The 21,528-nt window shown below is 36.0% G+C and overlaps 1 protein-coding gene across 1 annotated transcript in view; it reads right to left on the reverse strand.

Annotated features, from left to right (window-relative positions):
- LOC124637199 overlaps positions 1-21,186 on the reverse strand; it is a 33,286-nt gene extending 12,100 nt beyond the window's left edge. Inside the window, exon 1 of the mRNA XM_047173558.1 lies at positions 21,057-21,186. Coding sequence (XP_047029514.1) covers positions 21,057-21,186 — 130 coding nt within the window. The remainder of the gene's footprint in view (positions 1-21,056) is intronic.
- Between the last annotated feature and the right edge of the window lie 342 nt (positions 21,187-21,528).

Consider the following 21,528-nt stretch of genomic DNA (forward strand, 5'->3'; position numbering starts at 1 on the left):
TATCTATCTGTGGCTTCGATGTTTCCGCTTGCAGCGATCAGTGAACGTAAATAAAAATAAGAAAAGGTATGGCCTCTTCTTGTATTGTGACTTATGAATACGTGGATAAAGTTCGGCCAGAACGGGAAGATACAAGGGTAATAACAAACTTTGTTGAGCCATGAATATTCTGAATATAATGATGGAAATTATCTACATGTTTGTTTGCTTGAATGTGTTAATCTCAGGAATGGTTAGCCTGGTTTCAAAAATTATTTCAGTTTTAAGCCATCGAGGAAGGCTTTGTATATAATCGTGGTGAGTAGTTCCACGAGATGCGAGTGAAGTTGATGGCGGATGCTAGTGTGAATATAATGCTTGATTTTTTTGTAGTGTATGAAAAATTAACACGTAGAAAGTTTATATACTGAAAGTATTTTAAAAATAGATATCCCAGTTGCTGAATGTAGAATTTAAAACCCAAATAATGGGCAATTAGCTAAAACGATCAGCAACATACAAAACCATCAACACTCATAAAACTGACATGCCAAATTAAAAATATCACCAATAAGGCTAGGCCTTTCCAATAACGTTACAATTGTAACATGGCGTTTTAAAACCCTAATCGGAACTTACTAAAGCCATTTATTACTTTTACTTTAATCGAAGAGGACTCTTTTACGGACCTCGTTACACAGTCTTTATTGCTCGAGGTGGCACATAAAAGAGCCTAGCCAAAGCCATCTGAAATTAAACTTTATAACCCTCGGATTAAAGTTGAGAATTCATTTTATAGTTATCAAGGTGTTCAAGTTACTAAATTCGACATTTATTATGTAAGACGTCTTGATTAGATCCTCCGTGGATTGTTATTTTGTTGGATATTTAATTAATTGACATGTGAAGGTGAAGGGTATAAAGTGACCCCTATTACAATAAAGGGTTTATTTCTAAATGCAGTATTAAAGTAAATTGCGTCTCCTTTTATTGTTAGGTCGATGGTTTGACTTTAAGATAAGAGCCTATAAAAGGTTACTGTTTGATGTTACTTGATAATTTGTCGACGAAGATATAGTTAAAGATTAGAATTAGAAATACAATGACTTGGAAATAAGACAATATCTTTGTCTATCTTTGATATAAAAAATATATGCTTCCTATACTCTTTACTAGTAAAATGAGAAGTAAACTTGTAGTTTCTTAATTACATTATTGTTTAAAAACTAAGCTTACCTAGATATAGTCTACAGACTTGTCAAACGTAATCATGAAACTGGCCCATCATAATATCTAGGTTAACAATCTCGAAGCGAAAAACCCAGCGAGTCGCCCTTTAATAACTTAACCGAACTTAATCTAAGTTAGCAACTTTGATCAATTTATTCTCTATGAGACGGCGTAATGAGAAATAAATGTGTATTTGACAGAGCGTGTTATGAAGCTTCAATGTTTTGCATTGGGGTTCATCAGTTGCCTTTATTTATTGAGAGTATATACACCATCAAAATAAATAATAATACGCTATTTATTATAACTTTTCTTTCTTTTCTTAAGCATATCACCATATTACCCTTAATAGCATTCTTCTTTTTCTTAAACGTATAATAGTCATTCTGTTAAAAACTGTTAAAAGTCATCTTTCGGTTCTTATCATTCTAACGCCTTGTTAATTCTGATATCCCAGTCCCCACACATGCCTCTGACTAGCTACACTAAACTAAATCCCAAAATATATCTCACATGAGAATTTGTTTTCGCTACAAAGAAGCAAGTACAGTCAAACGCATCAAAAATAATAATATTTAAAAGCACCCTTCCCAAAAATCCTTTCAGTACACACACTTAAAATGCGGTGACCCTTCTTACATGAATTAACATGTACTCTAAGGTAAAAAAAATGTTCAGCAGAAAGTTAGCGGGTACCATGTGTAATAGCAATGTTTATACCCCGGCTTCGCTCGCCCCCTGTAATTTACGAGTCGCCATAAAAGCGAGTTTCAGGACGCCTTACTCGCTATGATTTGCATTTTTTCTTTCGAACATGTGTTGATGGTAACATATGCATATTAGAAGATTTTTTTTGTTTTATTTTAAAGGTAATTTTTTGGTTTCTATAATTTTATGACGGTGCATTTGTTTTTTATGTATGTTTTCTGCAATTGAGATTAGAAAAAAAAGCTCATAATTATGTTCCCAAAAAAGATGTTCTAAGGTAATTAATGATTTTGGAATTTTCAAAAGTAATCGCTTCTGACGTAGTTTATAATAGATCCTGAGTGTATATATTTTTTTAAATATTATGTGCCTCACGAAACACATAATATGTAAGGAATAAGCAAGGATCTTCAAGTCACGTCTTAGTATGTAAGTCAGTTTGTACGTGTCGTCATCGAAATTCAGAGTAAGAGGCACAAAGACATGTACCTACCGATTAGTGGGCAAATCTTGCATATCTAATGGGTAGCGTGCTTTATTGCCGCTAGTAAATATTTTAATATGAAGATATTGTTTGTTATCTAATAATTGAGTAAGGATAACTCGAAGTATATTAAATCACTATAAAATTAAACCACTTCTAACCAAATCCCCATCAAAAATTCCCATTACACAGCCAAAGATAGATTTCATTACAAATGTCCAATTTGTACCTGTTTCCTTTGACCAGCAAACAACTTAATTACATTAGTCGATAGGACCTCCATAAACTACCGAACCGTACGGACATAGGACTGTCCAATAAACTGGCGGTTGACTGGCAACCCTAACTGTGACGTCACGTTAAGGGTGGCTTCTCATTTATTATTCTTTTTTTTATGACGCATAAATTCCACGGTGCTGTAATCGGACCTTGTCTTTTACAGATCTGCATATTTATGCGGTTCCCATTGGTTTAGGTGTGTTATGAGGAAAATCGTGCAAAACTTCTAAAAGAAGGGGACTTTTGGTTTGTGCGAATAATGTCGGGTGACCCTAGCTGTGATTGTTTTTTTTAATGTATCAATTCAAATTCAAATCCATTTATTTTGGAAAACTGCGACTTGACTTTTGTTTTTTGAATAAAACCTTGGAAATGATTTAAGACACCCCTTAGAATTGCATATATCCGGAAATTGACTACTCAGGAATTATTGAGACGGAGACATCAGACATGATCTATTGTAACCATAATATATCTTACACTCCCATCATCCCCACGATTTATTACACATCAATATCCTTTTATTCGATTATCAAATAGCGTTGGAGCTCTGCAGAGCTGTGCAGTGCAGAGTCGATCGCATCGTGCAGACTGTAATGTCTGGGCTGTGAGAAACTACCGCTGCTGTACGTCTAGTAGACAAATCGCTCCCTCAAATGGAAGATTATTGTAAAGCCGGGATGATGTTACACCGAATTGTACCTATTTTATTTTGGCTGCAGAAAAGAAAACATAGTTTTGAAACAAAGTAATCTAATTTACGACGGACAATTTATATATCAGCAAATATTTTTTGTCGCCCTGTAGGACACAGACCTCTTCTTATTCAGAGAAGAACCGAGCGTTAATCACCACGCTTCCTTAGGGCGAATTGGCGATTTTAGACTCGAAAGTCTAGATTTCTTCAAGATGTTTGCCAACACCCTTTTTCAATAGGTGTCCAAGGTACTCTTAAAAAGTACATAAAATGTAAGAAAGTTTCATTGGTAGGTACTTTCCTGAAATCGAACCCATGCGTACTTGAGAAGAGCACCAGGCTCTAAATCAGTAGGATATAATTACGAAAATCGAATGCCGATGCTCATTTAATAGTACCGACTAATCAAAGTGTAGATTTTTCTAGTACATTACTATACTGGAATGAATTTTATCCAGTGCACAAACTTTGTCAACTTATAGTTAAATAAGTTTTATAGATAGGTACGAATAGTTTTATTTTGTTGTGTTTTAGTACAAAAAAGAAAAGTTATTGATATCGTAAGATGTTTATTTTGTAACCGATTGTACGGTCACAGTCGTCATAGTAGGCACGGCGGCAACGCGAAACCGGTTCACTCACGCGAGCGCTGCTCCAAGCGCGTAAGAATAATTGGTATCCATATTTTGCTGATTTTAGGGCGGACAAAAGAATGAAAAACATTTTTTTACTGATGATGCAGATATGTTCTGTTAATGATTCTGAACCACCAGTTTTTTTTTGTGCACTGCTTAAAATTCATTCCTGTATATGGCTAAATATACAACATGTAACTTAATTAACGCACATCCTGAAATTAGTTTGTTCAGAATCGTTTACTGAATCGATTTTTATCATTTTTAATATAGGTAATTTTTTATCCCAAAAATAATTAAAACTACGGAAATTATTGTCATATAAACCCTGTACAGTCAAAACAAATTCAAATAGACCGTAACTCAAAGTAATAAGACTTCGTGTAGGTATTGTCGGCTTTTTCCGTAGTTTCGTTATGTTGTGTCGAGTCGAGCGGCGCGCGGCGCGATATTTGCGTGCGTAGTAGTATGACCAAAAAGTTCTCCAAGAATTGGTATAATTAATTTAGTAAATAACAATGCATATACATACATGTTAAATTAAAAATTCAGTGTGTGTATTATGATTATAACATAATATTCTAATTAGGGTGTTTGAGGGTGTGCGTTAATTACCATACATGTTGTATATTCCGAGGGAAACTAAAATATAATATTTTTTTTATAACTCGTTTATCTTTTCATCTCACGGTGTAACAGACAGCCACGGTAAGCCTACGTCCTTAGATATCCTACCGCGCGGAGTGAGGCTAGTTTTATTGTTTGTAGTGCTCGTTTTATGAGCAATTCATGAGCAATTTACTTCCCAATGCTGGGTGAGGTGCCGAATTGTTAATAGATGAAGCACTTTTAGGATTTTTAAGTCGTTAATGATTAAGCTTTTTAAGACTTCGATTGTTTTATGAATGGATGTCTGGATCGAAGTTTATTACTTTAGGAAAGAAGCTTAGGAATTAAATCAATGTTTTAGGAAGCTATGGTTTTACAAGAGCTCCTTTACCTGATTGTCATTTCTTTCCAGTTCATGGCATGAGTACATATCAAGAAATACGTTTAATATGTCGGAAAGGGGGTTTTTGGTACCTATCGTTCAAACACGAGTTATTCTTGCGGTACCTACTTCCTTCATTATTCTTAATACAAAAAAGTCCCTTTACCTACAGAAATTTTCCACCTTCTGCCTGGTTTTCTTGTCCCTTGGAGTCATTGTGTCACATTGATGGCATAATATTTTTAAACGAGTTCAGTATATTACATACCTATCTGCTTATATTATAATTACTTTATTCGACTTCTTTATCTATCCTTCTTCACAGTAGTCACGTATTAATGTACTCGAGTAAAACATGACGCAATGTCACCGTAAGAAAACACGAGGTATCAAGGATAACTCTTGGGCATATTTACCACTCAGAATATTGGCAATACTGTCACTGTAACTTAATACCAGCAGAAGTACCACGTTTGAGGTTGTAAAACATTGATGATAGTGGCGTCCAACCAGTTTTCAGATCAACCAGCTGTGTAGGACATATTACAGTGCACAAGTCCATATTTTAGCAAATGCTCTCTTATGGTCAATAGGAATTGGAGCTGCAGTTATAAACAACTGGAGAGAGGTCGAGTGCAGGACCGACACTTATCTGTCATGCACCCGACTGATTTGAGACAGAGCCCAGACTGTTTTGTGAACGTTTTTTTAGAATCCATAAAGACTTTGGCATCTGTCTCTGTAACATCTATGATTCGAATATTAAAGAAATGAAAATTATTTCAATTTCTTTTTGCTCTTGTTGTAATCTTTTATGAACTGCTTTGAATTGACCTTCTGTCTCTCTCCTACATTACCGGTTTCTCTCACGGGACTGGATCAACCTTATTTGCGGTGTAGTTATCTCGCGATATGTCTCATTTCACACCTTAATGTCTACCTTTGCTTTTCGTAAGTAATTTTTTATGGGTCCATAAATTCCGAGTAGGGGCAACTTGGGAAACTTTTTTTGGGGAAAAATGGGTGTTTATTTGTGTACATAGATCATGGCGATTTGCGCTTACCGTCCTATTGTTCCGTGTTGCTGCTTCAGGATTTTTCATTTTGAAATTATGAGTTTTTAAGGTTGGGGTTTATGATTGGTAATTTTTCTCTCCTCTCTTCCTAGGTAGGAGATTAAATTGTGAAGTGTGTTTTCCAAATAAGTATCAACAGCAATAGAAGCTCTGAAATTGCAAGTATGATTTTCATTGCTTCACGAAAAAAATTACCTACAATACAAAAACAATTTCCATTACCAAATAAAATCTGCTCCTCTTCTCATGTTGAAGTACATTACATAGGTATCGATATATTTAGTTTTTCAAAGTAAATTTAAAAAATAAAACAGAAAAATACGAACCCAGTTTGAAATCCAAGAAACAGATCACAGAGACGGTATGCAAGCCATTTGTTGAGTATTGCAATGGGCGATACAAATTGCCCCATCGAAGGCAGATTAGCACAAATCCCCTTCACGGTAAATGGAATACCGCTCCCGACAAGGCTAGCCGAAGTTTCCCGATGCTACCCGAAGTGCGACGAAGTTTCCCGAAGGGCACCAAACCGTCACGATCCACTTTGCCGATGTCCTCGGTTTTTTTTATTATTTAGCTATTTATTGGTTTTAAGCTTTTTCGCATCGTGAGTGTGAGGAGAAATGAGGAGTTTATATTGTTTCGGAAAACGGTTTTTTAATCGTTTTTTTTAAGCTTCTGATGTATGAAGTACATAAATTGTTTTAAGTAAATGCTTTGTGGTGCAGTCTTTTTCATAAGGCGCTTTTTAGCGTGATTTTTGAGTTTGCATGTTGGACTGCACGTTGCTACTATTTCTATCGTTGTTAAAAACGTAGGTTCGTCAGACGCACGTGCCTAGAGTAGTACACTAAATGTCACTTTCAAACCTAACGTTTTTGCTCAACCCGTGGCCGTATACAGACACGAATACCTTGTTCCCCTCCCTAAATGGTCGAATAATTCCATCCATCTACCTCTATTCATAAGCCTAAATTGATTGTCGCTGTATTTTAACAAAATAATATCACTATCCGTGATAAACGTCACAGCAAAACATCACATAATAGATCCACTTCGGCCGGGTAAGCTGGGCAATTTGTCCGCGTAGCGAGTGAACATTTGTTCGATATCCTATCAAGTCCCCGGTTATATACGGATATAGCCGTAACAAAGGGAGATTACTGACAATTTCTAGTAAGACCTGGTAATGTCACGTGATTAAATTGTTCCATTTTTGTCGCGAGGTGCTCTCTTTTTTGGTTATTTTAGTCTTCATTTGATTTAAAGTTCATCTATTCGCTGCTTGTAACAATACACTGATACATTGTAGAACTTTCAGCCATATTAGATCAGACTCTGGAACAGACAATGAATATCAATAGCTTCAAAAAAGTAGAAAAAAACATCAATACAACAATAGATGAAAGTACTAGGAGCATATAACAGCAGAGCAGGTGTGTTCACTTATGGAAAACACTTGTTGCGCGCCCATGAAACTGAGTGGACCGAGTTAAGTGTGGAACTTGGCTTGTAAAGCCTTCATAATGCAGGCAATGTTCCGGAGTTAGTTCTTTGAGAAGCTGACGCCCTGGTACGTACTTTAATCAATGCATTAGAAACGTTAGGAATCTAAGTTGCAAAGTCATCAAAATTTGAATCTACCTGCTTTTCAACGTGGAAGGCTTTTTAATTAATTTTATAATTCATTTTTGCTGCTTTCATACGCTTACACAATGGGTTCGTGAGATTATGTAACAAAATGGCAGAGTAACGTGCACACAGTTGACCTCATAAGGTACTATTTTAAAGTTAATATAATAAAAATCATAGATCGAAATAGAAATGAGGTCTTAAAACACTCCTTGCCATACACAGGCCATCCTTTTAAGCCCCAATTACCAGAAAAATAAGAACTGCACAATATTCTACAACAAGAACATAACGAGAATAAAACATCCAACAATCGTAGATTTCAATAAAACTGTTCAGCACAAACAACAAATAATATTCGAACAGGATAAAAATCAACAAAGTGCATATAAGTAATGAGCTCTCCAATTATGACCAATCAGTTATTGGAAACTCGTCGAAACGGCATTTCGTGCGGCCACGGGGATTCAGTCGCCGCGGGATTTTAAATCCCCCGGGATAATCCCACGGCAACTGGACGGGGAAACCCATTCCACTTATTTCACATCGCTTTGTCCTCCAGTTTTGCTCGCTGTTTATTTAGCGATATCAGAAGACTTGAAAACCAATGATTGGAGTGATTTTTAGTTTTTGCAGAAATTTATTGGCGTATTCATGTAATATGTTCTAGTAGTCAGTAATTCTGCTAGATATTCGTCTAATTCTCTTCAGTTTGTATTACTAAGTTTCAGGGTAAGTCGTGTTTTAAACCTGGATTCCTAGTCTTGAAGTTTGGAATTTAACTTTCACTGAATATAGGCTTGATCTTAAATTCAACTGAATAGGCATGATGACAAATTTTTAAATTCCTTTGTATGATGTAGGTATACGTCTATTTTATACGGAAAATCATTAATTTTAAAAAAATGCGAAGTTTTTTTGTCAAATAATTTCATTTTTCTCTGTCCACTTTGAATCCGGCGCGAAAACGCTTGTCAGTGTCATGCCGTCACTTGTGACGTCACGCCTTTTTTTTTTTTTTTTTTTTCCGACGTCAAAAATCATCAAATGACCCCTCCCGCTGTGGGTTAGCAGCGGTGAGGGAGTGTCAGACTCTTACTGACTAAAACCGTCGTGTTCCTTCATAGGCCTTTTATGTACCAGGGCCGCGGTATCTCTTTCGAACAACCCGCAGCCCCGGCAGGCCTTGGCCCTGCTGGGCCCCGCTGGGGTTGCTGACATCTCTTTGAGGAGCGCGTGGAACAACGCGCGCCGTCGACACGGGTCTGTCGTCTAAGCAGACAGAGGGACGATGAGCCACCCGAACTCACCGCCCACAGACCCACGCCTACGGTGGCCGGGAGTCATCTCGCGACACCCGGCGCCCATGGTGTCTACCTGGTCCAGCGCGGCGGCCGGGATGAGAGGTGCGAACTCTCTGGCGTTCCGCCTCCTCCTTCTCGAGCATGACCGCTTCGCAGAAGGAGGCGACGGCATCCCACTCCCTCTCGCCCCGGACCATGGCCTGAACCAGGGCCGGACGCGAGAGGTCGCCGCCGCCCAAAGCCTCGACGAGGACCCGGCGGTGCCCCTCCCATGCGGGGCACACCTGGACTGTGTGGTCCACCGTGTCCTCGGGGCTGTCCGCACAATGGTGACACCCGGGCGCCTCCTCACGACCGATGCGGTGCAGGTACCTCCCGAAACAACCGTGTCCAGTGAGGACCTGCGTCATGCGGTACGTGAGGGCGCCGTGACTCCTCCCGAGCCACTCTTCAAAGAGGGGACTTACCGCCACGATGGTGGCGTGCCCTGCACTGGGTTGCGACAGTCGCTCCCTCCAGGCCACCATGAGATCGCGCCGGAGCTCCGCCCGGTGACGTCACGCCTTGGGTTGACAAGATGCAAGTAAACAACGCTCGTTCAATAATTAAGTTTTTGTATTATTAAATATGAATTCGAAAGTGTATAAGTGGTGTGGGGTCCCCCAGTGTAAGAACACATACATAACAACTCATTTTAAGTTATTTGTGTACGTTTCTCTGGTTTCTCACATTAAAAAATACGAAAAAAGTGGCTTAAACTTGCAAGGCGAGATTCAAAACCAATATTGCCCAGTATTTTTTACCCACACCATTATTTTTGTGAAGATCACTTTGATGTAAGTTTTTACATAGTTTTCTAGATTCTAGTATAATATGGGTTTTGTACGAGGTCTAAATGGTAAAAAACCGGCCAAGTGCGACTCGGACTTACCCACGAAGGGTTCCGTACCATAAAAAAAATCACGTTTGTTGTATGGGAGCCACCCAAATTATTTTATTTTATTCAAATTTTCAGTATTTGTTGTTATAACGGCAACAGAAATATATCATCTGTGAAAAATCCAACATGGACGGACGGACGGACGGACGGATGGACGGACGGATGGACGGACGGACAGAGGAGCGAAAACAATAGGGTCCCGTTTTACCTTTTGGGTACGGAACCCTAAAAAGGTGCACAACTGTCTGTTACTTTTAGTTTACACATAGACATAATACATCTTTTTTGCATCCTAAAGATATCTTTATTTGATGCCAAAAACTCTCCTAGCATATATCGATTCTAGGCAAATTAGCGTTGTTTGCCTAATCAATCCTTGCTTCATGATTCGTGTTATTTTATATTCGATTTTAATAACATTTACATTTAAATAGTACTCGTTATAAACAATTAATTAATGAAAACACAGAGATTCGCAGAGGAAGTTTACAATACGAAATGTGACGTTTGTGCGAGTTTTTAATGCGTCGACCAAAAGGTGACGTCACGCGCTCTGATTGGTGTTCAAGATATCATGGCGGATTGCCTTATTTCGTAGTTTTATTTTATAAAAATAAATATTAATCAAATTATTAAAAAAGAAAACAATGCGCGTTTTATATTCCAAGCTTCAACTTTAATTTAATAAGTATAATATTTTAATGATTTTTAATTACTGTCATCATGCCTATTGTAGCATTAAGGAAGAGAGGTGGTTTCTTTATGATTGTAGTTGAAGGTCCAGGACGAAATGAAAGATATCTCACAGAATTCCTTTAGATGAGACATAACAGACTTAACAGTTTTTCATGCTCAAATTATATCTACCGGGGCTACGGAATCTTTGGAAACAGTTACCGACGGAAAACGACGGTTTTTAGTCAGTAAGAGTCTGACACTCCATCACCTCTGCTGACATCTGATCATGATCTGACATCGTCAAAAAAATAATACTATATGTGGATGAATAGGCTTGGTTATATATTAGAAATACACAAGTGGTTGATCAACTTTGTATGTAGTACTTCTATTCTTATATTAAAAAATATTTTCTTTATGGGTGAGATTCAGCACTTGAAGCTTATACCCAGCGGTGAGAGAGCAGAAACGAGCGATAATTTAATAATTTATAAAAATAATATTATTCCGTATCCATCCATCTTGTCATCTATCTTCGGCTAGCAGTTGATAGGGAGATATATTTTGATGGTCTTATTTTTAACTTTCTGTTTGTGTTTATTTAAGCAAAACAGATATGTCACTTTAAATGCATTGATTGTTACTTCAATTTATAGAAAGTTATACTGAACTTTTAACACCATGTATTCATAGGTAAATGTAGATCTATCCGATTAAAATGAATCGCGATTCGTTATGAATCGGTTTTCTGAAATGTCAATTGTGTTGAAAACGTAGCATTTATTCCCTTTTTATGTCATTTGCATAGTTATGTGATGGTGCGATTTAATATTACTGAAATTTTCACGGATTAAATTTAATAAGCTTGCCGGAATTCGGGTTTAACGTGAAATATGGTGTTATTTTAAACCTATAGGTTCAATACGTTTATTGTTTAATAAATCAAATTATTTGTTAACGAATTTACAATCAGGAGTAATGTATCCTGATCCTGAATGTAATAAATATGATCATGTATGTTTTTTTTTAAAGGAGAAAATACGTATTATATATACTTAACATTATATTATATAGCAAATGCTTTTTTATGAGTATGAAAACAGAAAATTGGCAAGCGACATATGCTTTTCCTTTTCCAAGCCAAATCTCTATTCATCTTCAAAAGTGGTCTCCTCAGCCTACCCTTAAAATACGAGTATACCAACCTAATTCCAACCAATAAAACTCTTTGCTAAAACAATTGATACAGCCCTATAAGACCTTATAATGAGTGTTAATTTTCTCTCAGTTGGCACAACTGTCGCGTATAAGCCCGCGGCGTTTGTTCAGCACTCGATAGAAACAAGTGCAATGTGTACGGAACTTGGCGAAAGTTGAAATTACCTGGAATTCTAGCTATTGTGAATCCGAAAGTGCTCGTTTGTTACATATTTGGTTCTTGGTATTTGGTGTGGAGATAAATTGAAAAGCTTGTATGAATTTTCATGTGAATTTTACTTTTTGTCTTTTATTTTATTAAAGGAATTCTTTGGTATTATACCTACGAATCACTTATTAATATCGAGTAACTACGTAATTGCTAGAATTTTTTCACACCCAAAGTAGAATCAGTTTTGGGGCTACCTTCATAATATAAGAAATACTTACCTGCGTACTATCACTTGTAGTAATTAGGTAGATTGAAGTAGACAATAAACCACAAAATACCCGAAAAGTCGAGATTCAAACTCTCATACCAAACACGAAATTCCCGCAAATTGTTTGTACAGTTGTTTATGCACGCAACATTCTGTTACATTAGAATTCTGGACATCATGTCCATTCGTGTTCGGCGGTTATTGCCAATAGCTGATTCGGCCATTGTTGATAAATACAATGATCACGGATTCCGAACGATATTAACGTACCAAATACGTTGTAATTTTGCAATTAAGAATGGTAATTTTTGGCGTGTGTTTTGATTTTGTTGGTTGTTTTGTTATGTTTCTTTGTGTTGTTATTTGTTTGCCTTCCTGGATAATCGACTAGTAAGAGTAGTAAGTGAATCGTTTATTTCTATTTCAGTTTTTTTCATACGGAGTTTATTTAATTTCTAGAATGATTGTACAGCGTCGTGGTAGGTTATTTTTGGAGTTATCAGTATTTCTGTGGATCAGACACACAAATAAAGTATAAAACTGATATTGTCCTTTATATACATTTAAAGTTGATTTTAAATTAGGTACTCTAAGTAGTTTGAAGGATAACACTCAAAATCTAGACTAAAGTAAACCTTTATTTCGAAGAGAAATTTGTAATTTGACGTCTTAGAAACTTTAAGTAGTTCATCTAATTCTGCCGCCAATTAAATACAAATAAAACTTAATCTAAATTCGGAATATCACAAATGTTTTCAATGTGTACATTTTGGAGACAACATCTTCCAAATAATATATCTCAAATACGCGTTACACCATAAGCCGCTTGTGTTTTATTGCCATAAACCCCAAACAAACCATGACAAAACAATTTAGGGCCCACCAAAACATTTACCTCGTAATTAACATGAAACTTATCACTCGCAAAGGGCGCAGATAAACCATTATCACAAAGTCAACACGAGATTCGCGAAGAAAAAAGGCCATCCAAAATTGATATCCCGAATAAAAAGCGAGGTAATCTACAGAAATGGCATTGTGGGCTCTCCGTGGAAAGCAAAGAAAACGAATTTATAACCAACACAAAGGACGTAGATAAGCCGCAAGCGAAAACAATTCGAGATGTAGGGAAGATAACGCGGCTACGGTTTTTGTTGAGATTTTCAAGTTTCGCGCAAAATGGAAATCTCTATAATCGCCTCGGATTGTGACGGCCGACGACGAACGAATGCAACTACGCTGATGGATTTTTGCTTTTATTGTGATTATTTTGGTAAAGTCATGGAGGCTGTTATGGAAACCGATATGCAAGTGAGGGGGTTTATTTAGACGGATCGAGGTTTCGCTGCTTCTGTTTCGTTGCTAGTTTCGATTCGATGGATATTTTGCTTTGGATTTGTTTGGTTCTTCATTTGCTATCTACGTTTTTGATCGCTAATTTTAAACCAATACAGGTATGTAGTTTTACTTATTTCATTAATAAAAAGATACCATGATCTTTTCATGACTTTGTCAAGTTAAATTTTAATAACATTCTACAGTTTTAGTTAATTTTTTATCAAAACTTCTTTACTTAAAGTGTATTTATAAAATCTCCATTAACATTTTTTCACAGTTACCAGGCTATCATGATAAGGTGGAGGTCCTGTTAAAAGTCCACTCTAGCTGTCGTCGGGCCTTAACAAGAAAACTTTCGAGTTCAGTGGACTTGCGAAGATATAACGAACAACAAGTAAGTTCATAATATAATATGTATTCAGATGTAAACATACGCTAACAACTAAGCATTTACTAACTATAAAGGAGTCTGGTACTGCTAGATAAACATTCGTTTTGTTTTTATCACTATTTATGTGAAAGTTGCATAATGTATCTTATTTTTACTACTTTCTCCTCTTTGCCTCTTTTAACATCAGTTGTGTTTTATAATTTTGGGACGTATCCTGATTTCGGGCTCATAATATTGAGTTCCTGGTAAAGTGGTTGAGATTTTGCACTCACTTTTCTCAGAAGACCCTACTTACTAAAAGTATAACCATCATTATCAACCAGTGTTTAAACACTATGTTTAGATTTTCCCCTGTTGGTATAACATACTTAACACAATAACACATCCTCATATTTTTTGAAGGTTACAAATAAAAAATCATAAAGCAAGTTCCCGCCATTTGTCAGGCCGGGGAAGTTTGAAGCCCTGTTCACACGGAGTAAGTTCCAAACATTTTTGATGTCAACTTATTTGCATATGCTATTGAGGTGGGCAAGTTCTAAGTGCAAGTGTAAGAGGAACTTAGATCGTAAGTTGAGATGTTTGTAAGAGAGAGGTGTATAGAACAGGTATGGCTCTTGACCGACTTAAAAAAAGAGGTTCTTTGTTTGCTCTGTACGTATGAATGTTTGTTAAACATATGAAAATGTGTAGCATAAGCCTAGAATAAAGCTACAGGTTAAACAAAGAATAAAGCTTCATGATAATCTACTGAGTTGAGGAGGTCAGATAGGCTTCTTGTAAAGCGCTGGTACTCAGCTGGATCCGGTTAAACTGGAAGCTGACCCCAACACGGTTGGGAAAAAGGCTCGGAGGATGATGATGATAAACGAATCTACTGAGTGTTTTAAATATAAAGATCTTTATATTTTTATTTAGATCTTTAGTTGTAGGTTATAATTGTAAGTTTCTAAATATCGTTTAGATAGTTTTAATTTTTAATGTAAATCATGTATTATAGTTTCATAGATACCTTTGAAAATTATTATAATATTTGGAATAAAAGATAAAATTAATGTAAAGTTTCTCTTCCTCATAATATTAGTATGGACAGTTATAGTAAATACATGTTAAGAGCCTGTAGCAAAACTTGTGAGGGTGTGAGCATCAATCTCGAGCAGTTGTTAGGCTCACCAGCGTCCGGCCTTACGTGCCAAACTTTGCAAGTCGTTAAGGCGTTGTTCTCCACTAAAATCACTCTAAGTAATCGTTGGATTAGGTAACACAGAAGATCCACTTTATGTCGTCTTGGATTTTCCAAGAATGTCCACACTGTTTTGGTCCATAATGGTTCACAATTTTATTATTAACCAGCTACCCAAAAGGAGAATGTTCTCATTTCGTTTGTTTGTATTTTTTAGTTTAGCAAAGTCCAATTCTTAAACGTTCTTTTAAGATAGATGACACCAAAAGTACAAAATTATACATATCCATTGTTTTATCGACAGTGCAATAACTACGAAGGTCAGACTTGACTATGTAGGTAGGTAAGTTGAGGACTACAATAACTTACACCAAGAAGATAATGTTCTAATAACTTCTGTTTGACATAATAGTAATTTAGATTCTTACAAGCCTTCTGTTACTTACCTATACTATGACGCAGAGAGCTTAATTGACGATACTATTAGTGAGAATACCAGTCACCACTATTGTTAAGTTAACGAATTAATCTTGGATCTGAAATGCTTTTGTGTTGTTTGACAGTTAAGTTGCAATTAAGTAGTAATGCTTTATCTGATTTTCCTGTAGGGCTGGTTTCAAATGGGCGAAGGAAAATCGAGAGTAATTTAAGTTGTTGTTACGTAAGACTATTGAAACCCAAAATTAGAAGTATACCAAAACGTGTCATTAATACATTAGTAAGAGAGCGGGGGACTGGTTGTAACAGAGCTAAGTAGTAACAGGACTTTAAAGTCAAAATGGCGATTGGGCAATATTGTCTTCATGAAGTAAAGCTAGTGTCCACTATAATTATATTTACATGGTCACAAATGACAATGATGATCATCACCAAATTAAGGGATTTATTTCAAAGAAAGTAAGCATTGTAATATTATTTAGTCCCCAGGCCGGCGAATAAATTTTTTTTTGATACATATACATTTAAGACTTTGTGAGTGCCTTCCTTACGATGAGTCCGACAAACTTTTCGAATGCGCAAATTTTGGTGCCGCTGCGTTTTTTAATGCTTGACTCCTGAAATTGTCGATATGACGTCACTATGGCTCTTCGTACATACACGTTTCATTTTTTGAGATTCGTTTAATAAAGTTAACTAGAAAATGGTGGTCAACTTGTCCGATAAAGATCGTGCTGCGTTTGGAGTGTCCACCATCCTGAAAATGTCGATATGACGCCACTATGACTCTTCGTACATACCTGTTTCATTTTTTGAGATTCGTTTAATAAAGTTAACTAGAAAATGGTGGTCAACTTGTCCGATAAAGATCGTGCTGCGTTTGGAGTGTCCACCATCCTGAAAATGTCGGTATGACGTCACTACGACTCTTCGTACATACCTGTTTCATTTTTTGAGATTTGTTAAATAAAGTTAACTAGAAAATTGTGGTAAGCTTGTCCGACAAAGATCATGCTGCATATGGAGTGTCCACCGTCCGGAAAATATAGATATGTTACCGGCCGAACCCGATTTTAGGACAAACCAGTTTTGCCTAGGCTCAACTAGTTCTTCCTATAGGCGTTAGGATTAACTAGTAGAGCCTAGTCCAAACTAATTTGTCCTAAGCCCGATAGGACGGACCAGTTTAGGCTAGGCAAAACTAGTTGATCCTGATATAAGTAGCTATACTAGTTAATCCTAACGCCTATAGGAAGAACTAGTTGAGCCTAGGCAAAACTGGTTTGTCCTAAAATCGGGTTCGGCCGGTAACAGATATATTTTAAGATTTGGTATAAAGTACTGACAATTGGTGTGAAGTATGTTAATAGTAAATGTTGCATTTAGAAAGTCGTTTCGAATGATATATGTGTCATTACTACAGGAGAGATTTATTAACTCGAAAACACCTATCGATAAAATAATCTTATATAAGCTCTAGCTTCTGAAATACTAACAATTCGCCGAAGTTTTTTTAATATGAAATGTTGCATTTTAAAACGTCTTTTGAATTATGTATAACTCATTACTAGAGATGGGATTTATTTAATTGAAAACATCTATCAATAATTATAATTTTAAATAAGCTCTAGCTTCTAAACTACTAACAATTTGTCAGAAGTATGTTAACACGAAATGTTTCATTTGGAAAGGTTTTTCAAATAATATATAATTTGTTACTAAAGAAGTAATGGATAAGCTTGACAGAACCTACCGATAATATAGTCTTAGAAAAGCTGTAGCTTTTAAAGTACTGACAATTTGTCGGAGTTATGCTAATACAACCTTGCGCTTAAAAAGATCTTTTGATTGAAATATGGCTCATAACTTCAAGTGAGATGTCATTCCTTAACACAATGTAAAGTATCAATAATATGCCTTAGGTCAGTTATGTCTTCCAAAATACTAAGAATCGGTAAGTGGTATGTTAAGACGGAATATAGAAAAAAGATCTTTCGATTGACATATGGTTCATACCTAGAGGTGGGACATTATTCCCTAACATATTAAAACCTATCGATAATACGCCTTATTTGGGCTATATCTTCTAAAATACTAAGAATTGATAAGTGGTATGTTGAGACAAAATGTTGCACTTAAAAAGACCTTTTGATTGATATATAGTCCATTAATAGATGTGGGATATTATTCCTTAACATAATATAAACTATCAACAATACGTCTTAGTCAGGCTACTTTTTCTAAAATAGTAATTAAAATTGGTAAGTAGTATGCCAATTTAATATACTTAAATAATGCACGTGAATATTTAAGTCAGAAATTGACAAAAAGAATAAACTTCTTCCAGTTGTAATATTTTTTTCTCATTTTCTTGTCGAACTGACTATTTGACTCACTACATTTGTCGGACAAGTCGATATTTGCAATAAGAATAGTATTAACTATCATTGTTGTATTTGTCCGACATGTATGTATGGGGAGACACAGTGACGTCATATCGACATGTTTCGGATGGTGGACACTCCAAATGCAGCATGATCTTTATCGGACAAGTTGACCACAATTTTCTAGTTAACTTTATTAAACAAACCTCAAAAAATGAAACGTGTATGTAAGAAGAGTCGGAGTGACGTCATACCGACATTTTCAGGATGGTGGACACTCCAAATGCAGCACGATCTTTATCGGACAAGTTGACCACCATTCTCTAGTTAACTTTATTAAACGAATCTCAAAAAATGAAACGTGTATGTACGAAGAGCCATAGTGACGTCATATCGACAATTTCAGGAGTCAAGCATTAAAAAACGCAGCGGCACCAAAATTTGCGCATTCGAAAAGTTTGTCGGACTCATCGTAAGGAAGGCACTCACAAAGTCTTAAATGTATACGTATCAAAAAAAAATTTGTTCGCCGGCCTGGGGACTAATTGTCGTTAGTTTTATTTTGCCACACTTTCATATATTACTCACAAACCTGTCCAAATGACACATCTCTACCAGAATTCTAAGAATTTTCACATGAACTATCTACATCTACAACAACATACACACTATCCAAACATGCTTACAAAACAAGTCTTCAATAAGTTTACCCGTCTCTAAACTAATAGGGCGATTACTATAACCTATGACGTCACTAACATTCGATGCGTCATACAAAGCGTGCCCGGACAAATCCTGCTATCAATTTTATGAGCTCCTATCAGCTCCTAGTCAGGTTCGGTACCTACTATGGAACCATGTTTGAAAATTTAATAGTTTGCAGAAAGTTTGAACTTATTAAGGCTGTAATTTTAAAGAAGGATAAATAAGTAACTTGAGTGATGAGTTATAATAATCATAGGTATAGTTAAACTTGCAGGAACTTTGCATTTGTTTAATATCGATATGCAAAATAACACGACCAATCCATTAAATAAAATAGGCAGGAATATGCAAAAAATATGTATTTTTTTTTAATTATGAATTAAATTCGAATATAACTTCTTTTCTTTAATAATTTGGCCATTGAATCATGAGTACTAGGATACCAGAGCACATAAAGAGGTATTGTTATACCAGGACCAATTATCTTGCTCAAAATGAAAAACTGATTCGATATCACGACGTTTATTGCTTGGGCTCGAGAGGTGAAGTGACACACTTCAATATAAAAACTTATTCTATGGAACAAATCGAATACATTTGAAATGATTGCCCGGTCAGTATCAAAAATATCTAACGAATAAAACCTTACAAATGAAAGAGTTTCTAACTACGTTACACGAGCTACGCCCTTAGGATAAAGTGGAAACTTTATCACAAAAGCGCAACTATAGGCGGACAATCATACAAATGTTACCTACCTACATCTAACCGAAAACTGACCTATGCGTGGAAATTAAAACACGTCCCTCACAACGGGATAGTTTACAATAACATGTCAGTTATTTACTTAAGTGTGCCAAACTGCACTGTAAGAAAACATGTTATCGTGAACTTTTTCGCGGCAAAACCACGCAAAAAGCCTCGAAACGTGCTTCTAATAGCAAAGGATATTCAAAGTGAACACCCGTCCTGAAGGGATTACTTTTCAAGCGAAGAAAAGCTCTGTATTGACAACTTACAACTTCGCCGGACGCTAACGTGTCAGATGAAGGGATAAGTCACCGTTATCAAAGTTTCTCACCTAACGTGATACAACTAAACATCTTACCCAATAATTATTTTTTTTACAATTTTGGAATATTAAATAATAAATAAATCAAATATAGGGATCATAAATCTTCGGCAGAAACCATTGTGTCAAGCAAACACTCTTCGCGAGGCTATGCCCCTTATTGCGAAGTTGATCTCAACCTCAATTCACCATCCAAATATTTTTTTTTCAAAACCAAATCAGATAATAATTTTGGGATCAGATTTACAGAGCAATGTAAAAAAAAACTTATAAAAATAACACAGGCTTGACCACATTGGTTATCTTCATCTTCCTTCATATTGAAGATGAAGTAGCTCTGCCGTGGACATCATCTTCTCACGAAGATGAAGTAGCTCACCTTCAATCCCTTCACCGGCAATGCTCGTACCACTCGTTCCAGGTAACATGTAATTATAAAATACGTATTATAAAAACTATAAGTCAATCACAATGTTTCCTATATTTATATTTATTTACATTTTGTTTATTTAGAAACCCTAAATTATTGTTCATATTACGCAGTTGTATCTGTTTTTTGTGCTGCGTGTCTATCCTCCCCCCTGAAGGATAAAAATGATGATATTCATTGTTTTTCTTAACATTTTTCCGATAACAATAACAAGAATCTACAAACTTCTTATTGTTTATCACCTTTGATGATGTAGAAGTCTGACTAGACTTCAAAACCATACGTTTACGTCGCTTTCGCAAAACTTTTCTTCGAATATTATTTACTTTTAGTTTATTTTGAAAATAAATATAATTATTTTTATTTAATTTGTCGCCAATGTCATCTGTCGTTTTGTCATTATTTGTGTCACTATGGTGATCCTTATCCATCCTTATCCGTCAGTATTGACACTGACACCTTTTTTCTTAAAGTATCAATATCAATAAATTTCGAAACAAAACTCCTTTTCAAAATTAAATAATTATTAGAAAAATCTATCAAACAATCATTTTTAGAGAGAAAATCTCGGCCAAGAATTATATTTTGTTGAATATTCTTTATAACCAAAAACTTCTGCTTGAAAAAACAAGAATCTATTAATAAATTCAATGATGCTTCTCCTAAAATTGTTAAATTAGCACCAGAGACTGTCGTAGCAGAATTCTTCGTGCTCTCTTTGATATATTGAATATCGAGCTTTGTTGCAAACTCCTCAGATACACAAGAGATCGAAGCTCCTGTGTCCACTAACACCCTAAACTCCTGTTGAGCAATCAGAACATTAATAAATGGACCGGTCTCACCAGACTTATACTCTACTTCCGATCCAATCGCATGGAATTCCACCAGCTCCACGTTCTGCTCCTCATCGTGTTGTTCCATCTCCTTCTCTCTCATCTCCATGTCTTTGCTCGGCTGCACTTCTTTCGTCATGCTAGAAATTAATTGTGTATTACTAGGTGTACACGGAGTACTTCTTTCATATTTCATAGAGTATTTCCTATCATCAATCATTGGTGGAACCACAGGCAAATTGATAAAATTTCTCTGTACTTCTCCAAATAAATCTCTCATTTGGAAAAGTGTATCACGCAGCTCATATTTTGATGCAAAGAGCTGTGAGCCTAATGCGGCTTTATATTTAAAAATAAGCCCTTTTAAGTACACTTTAATAAAAATGTTATCGTCTGCAATGTCTGCTTTGGTCTGTAACCCACACAGACGGTAATAGAATGACAGTAATTCTTCTTCTTGCTCCTGTCGAGCGTTGTAGAA

This window comes from Helicoverpa zea, chromosome 15 (genome assembly GCF_022581195.2).
Source record: "Helicoverpa zea isolate HzStark_Cry1AcR chromosome 15, ilHelZeax1.1, whole genome shotgun sequence".
In the NCBI taxonomy this organism is placed as follows: Eukaryota; Metazoa; Arthropoda; class Insecta; order Lepidoptera; family Noctuidae; genus Helicoverpa; species Helicoverpa zea.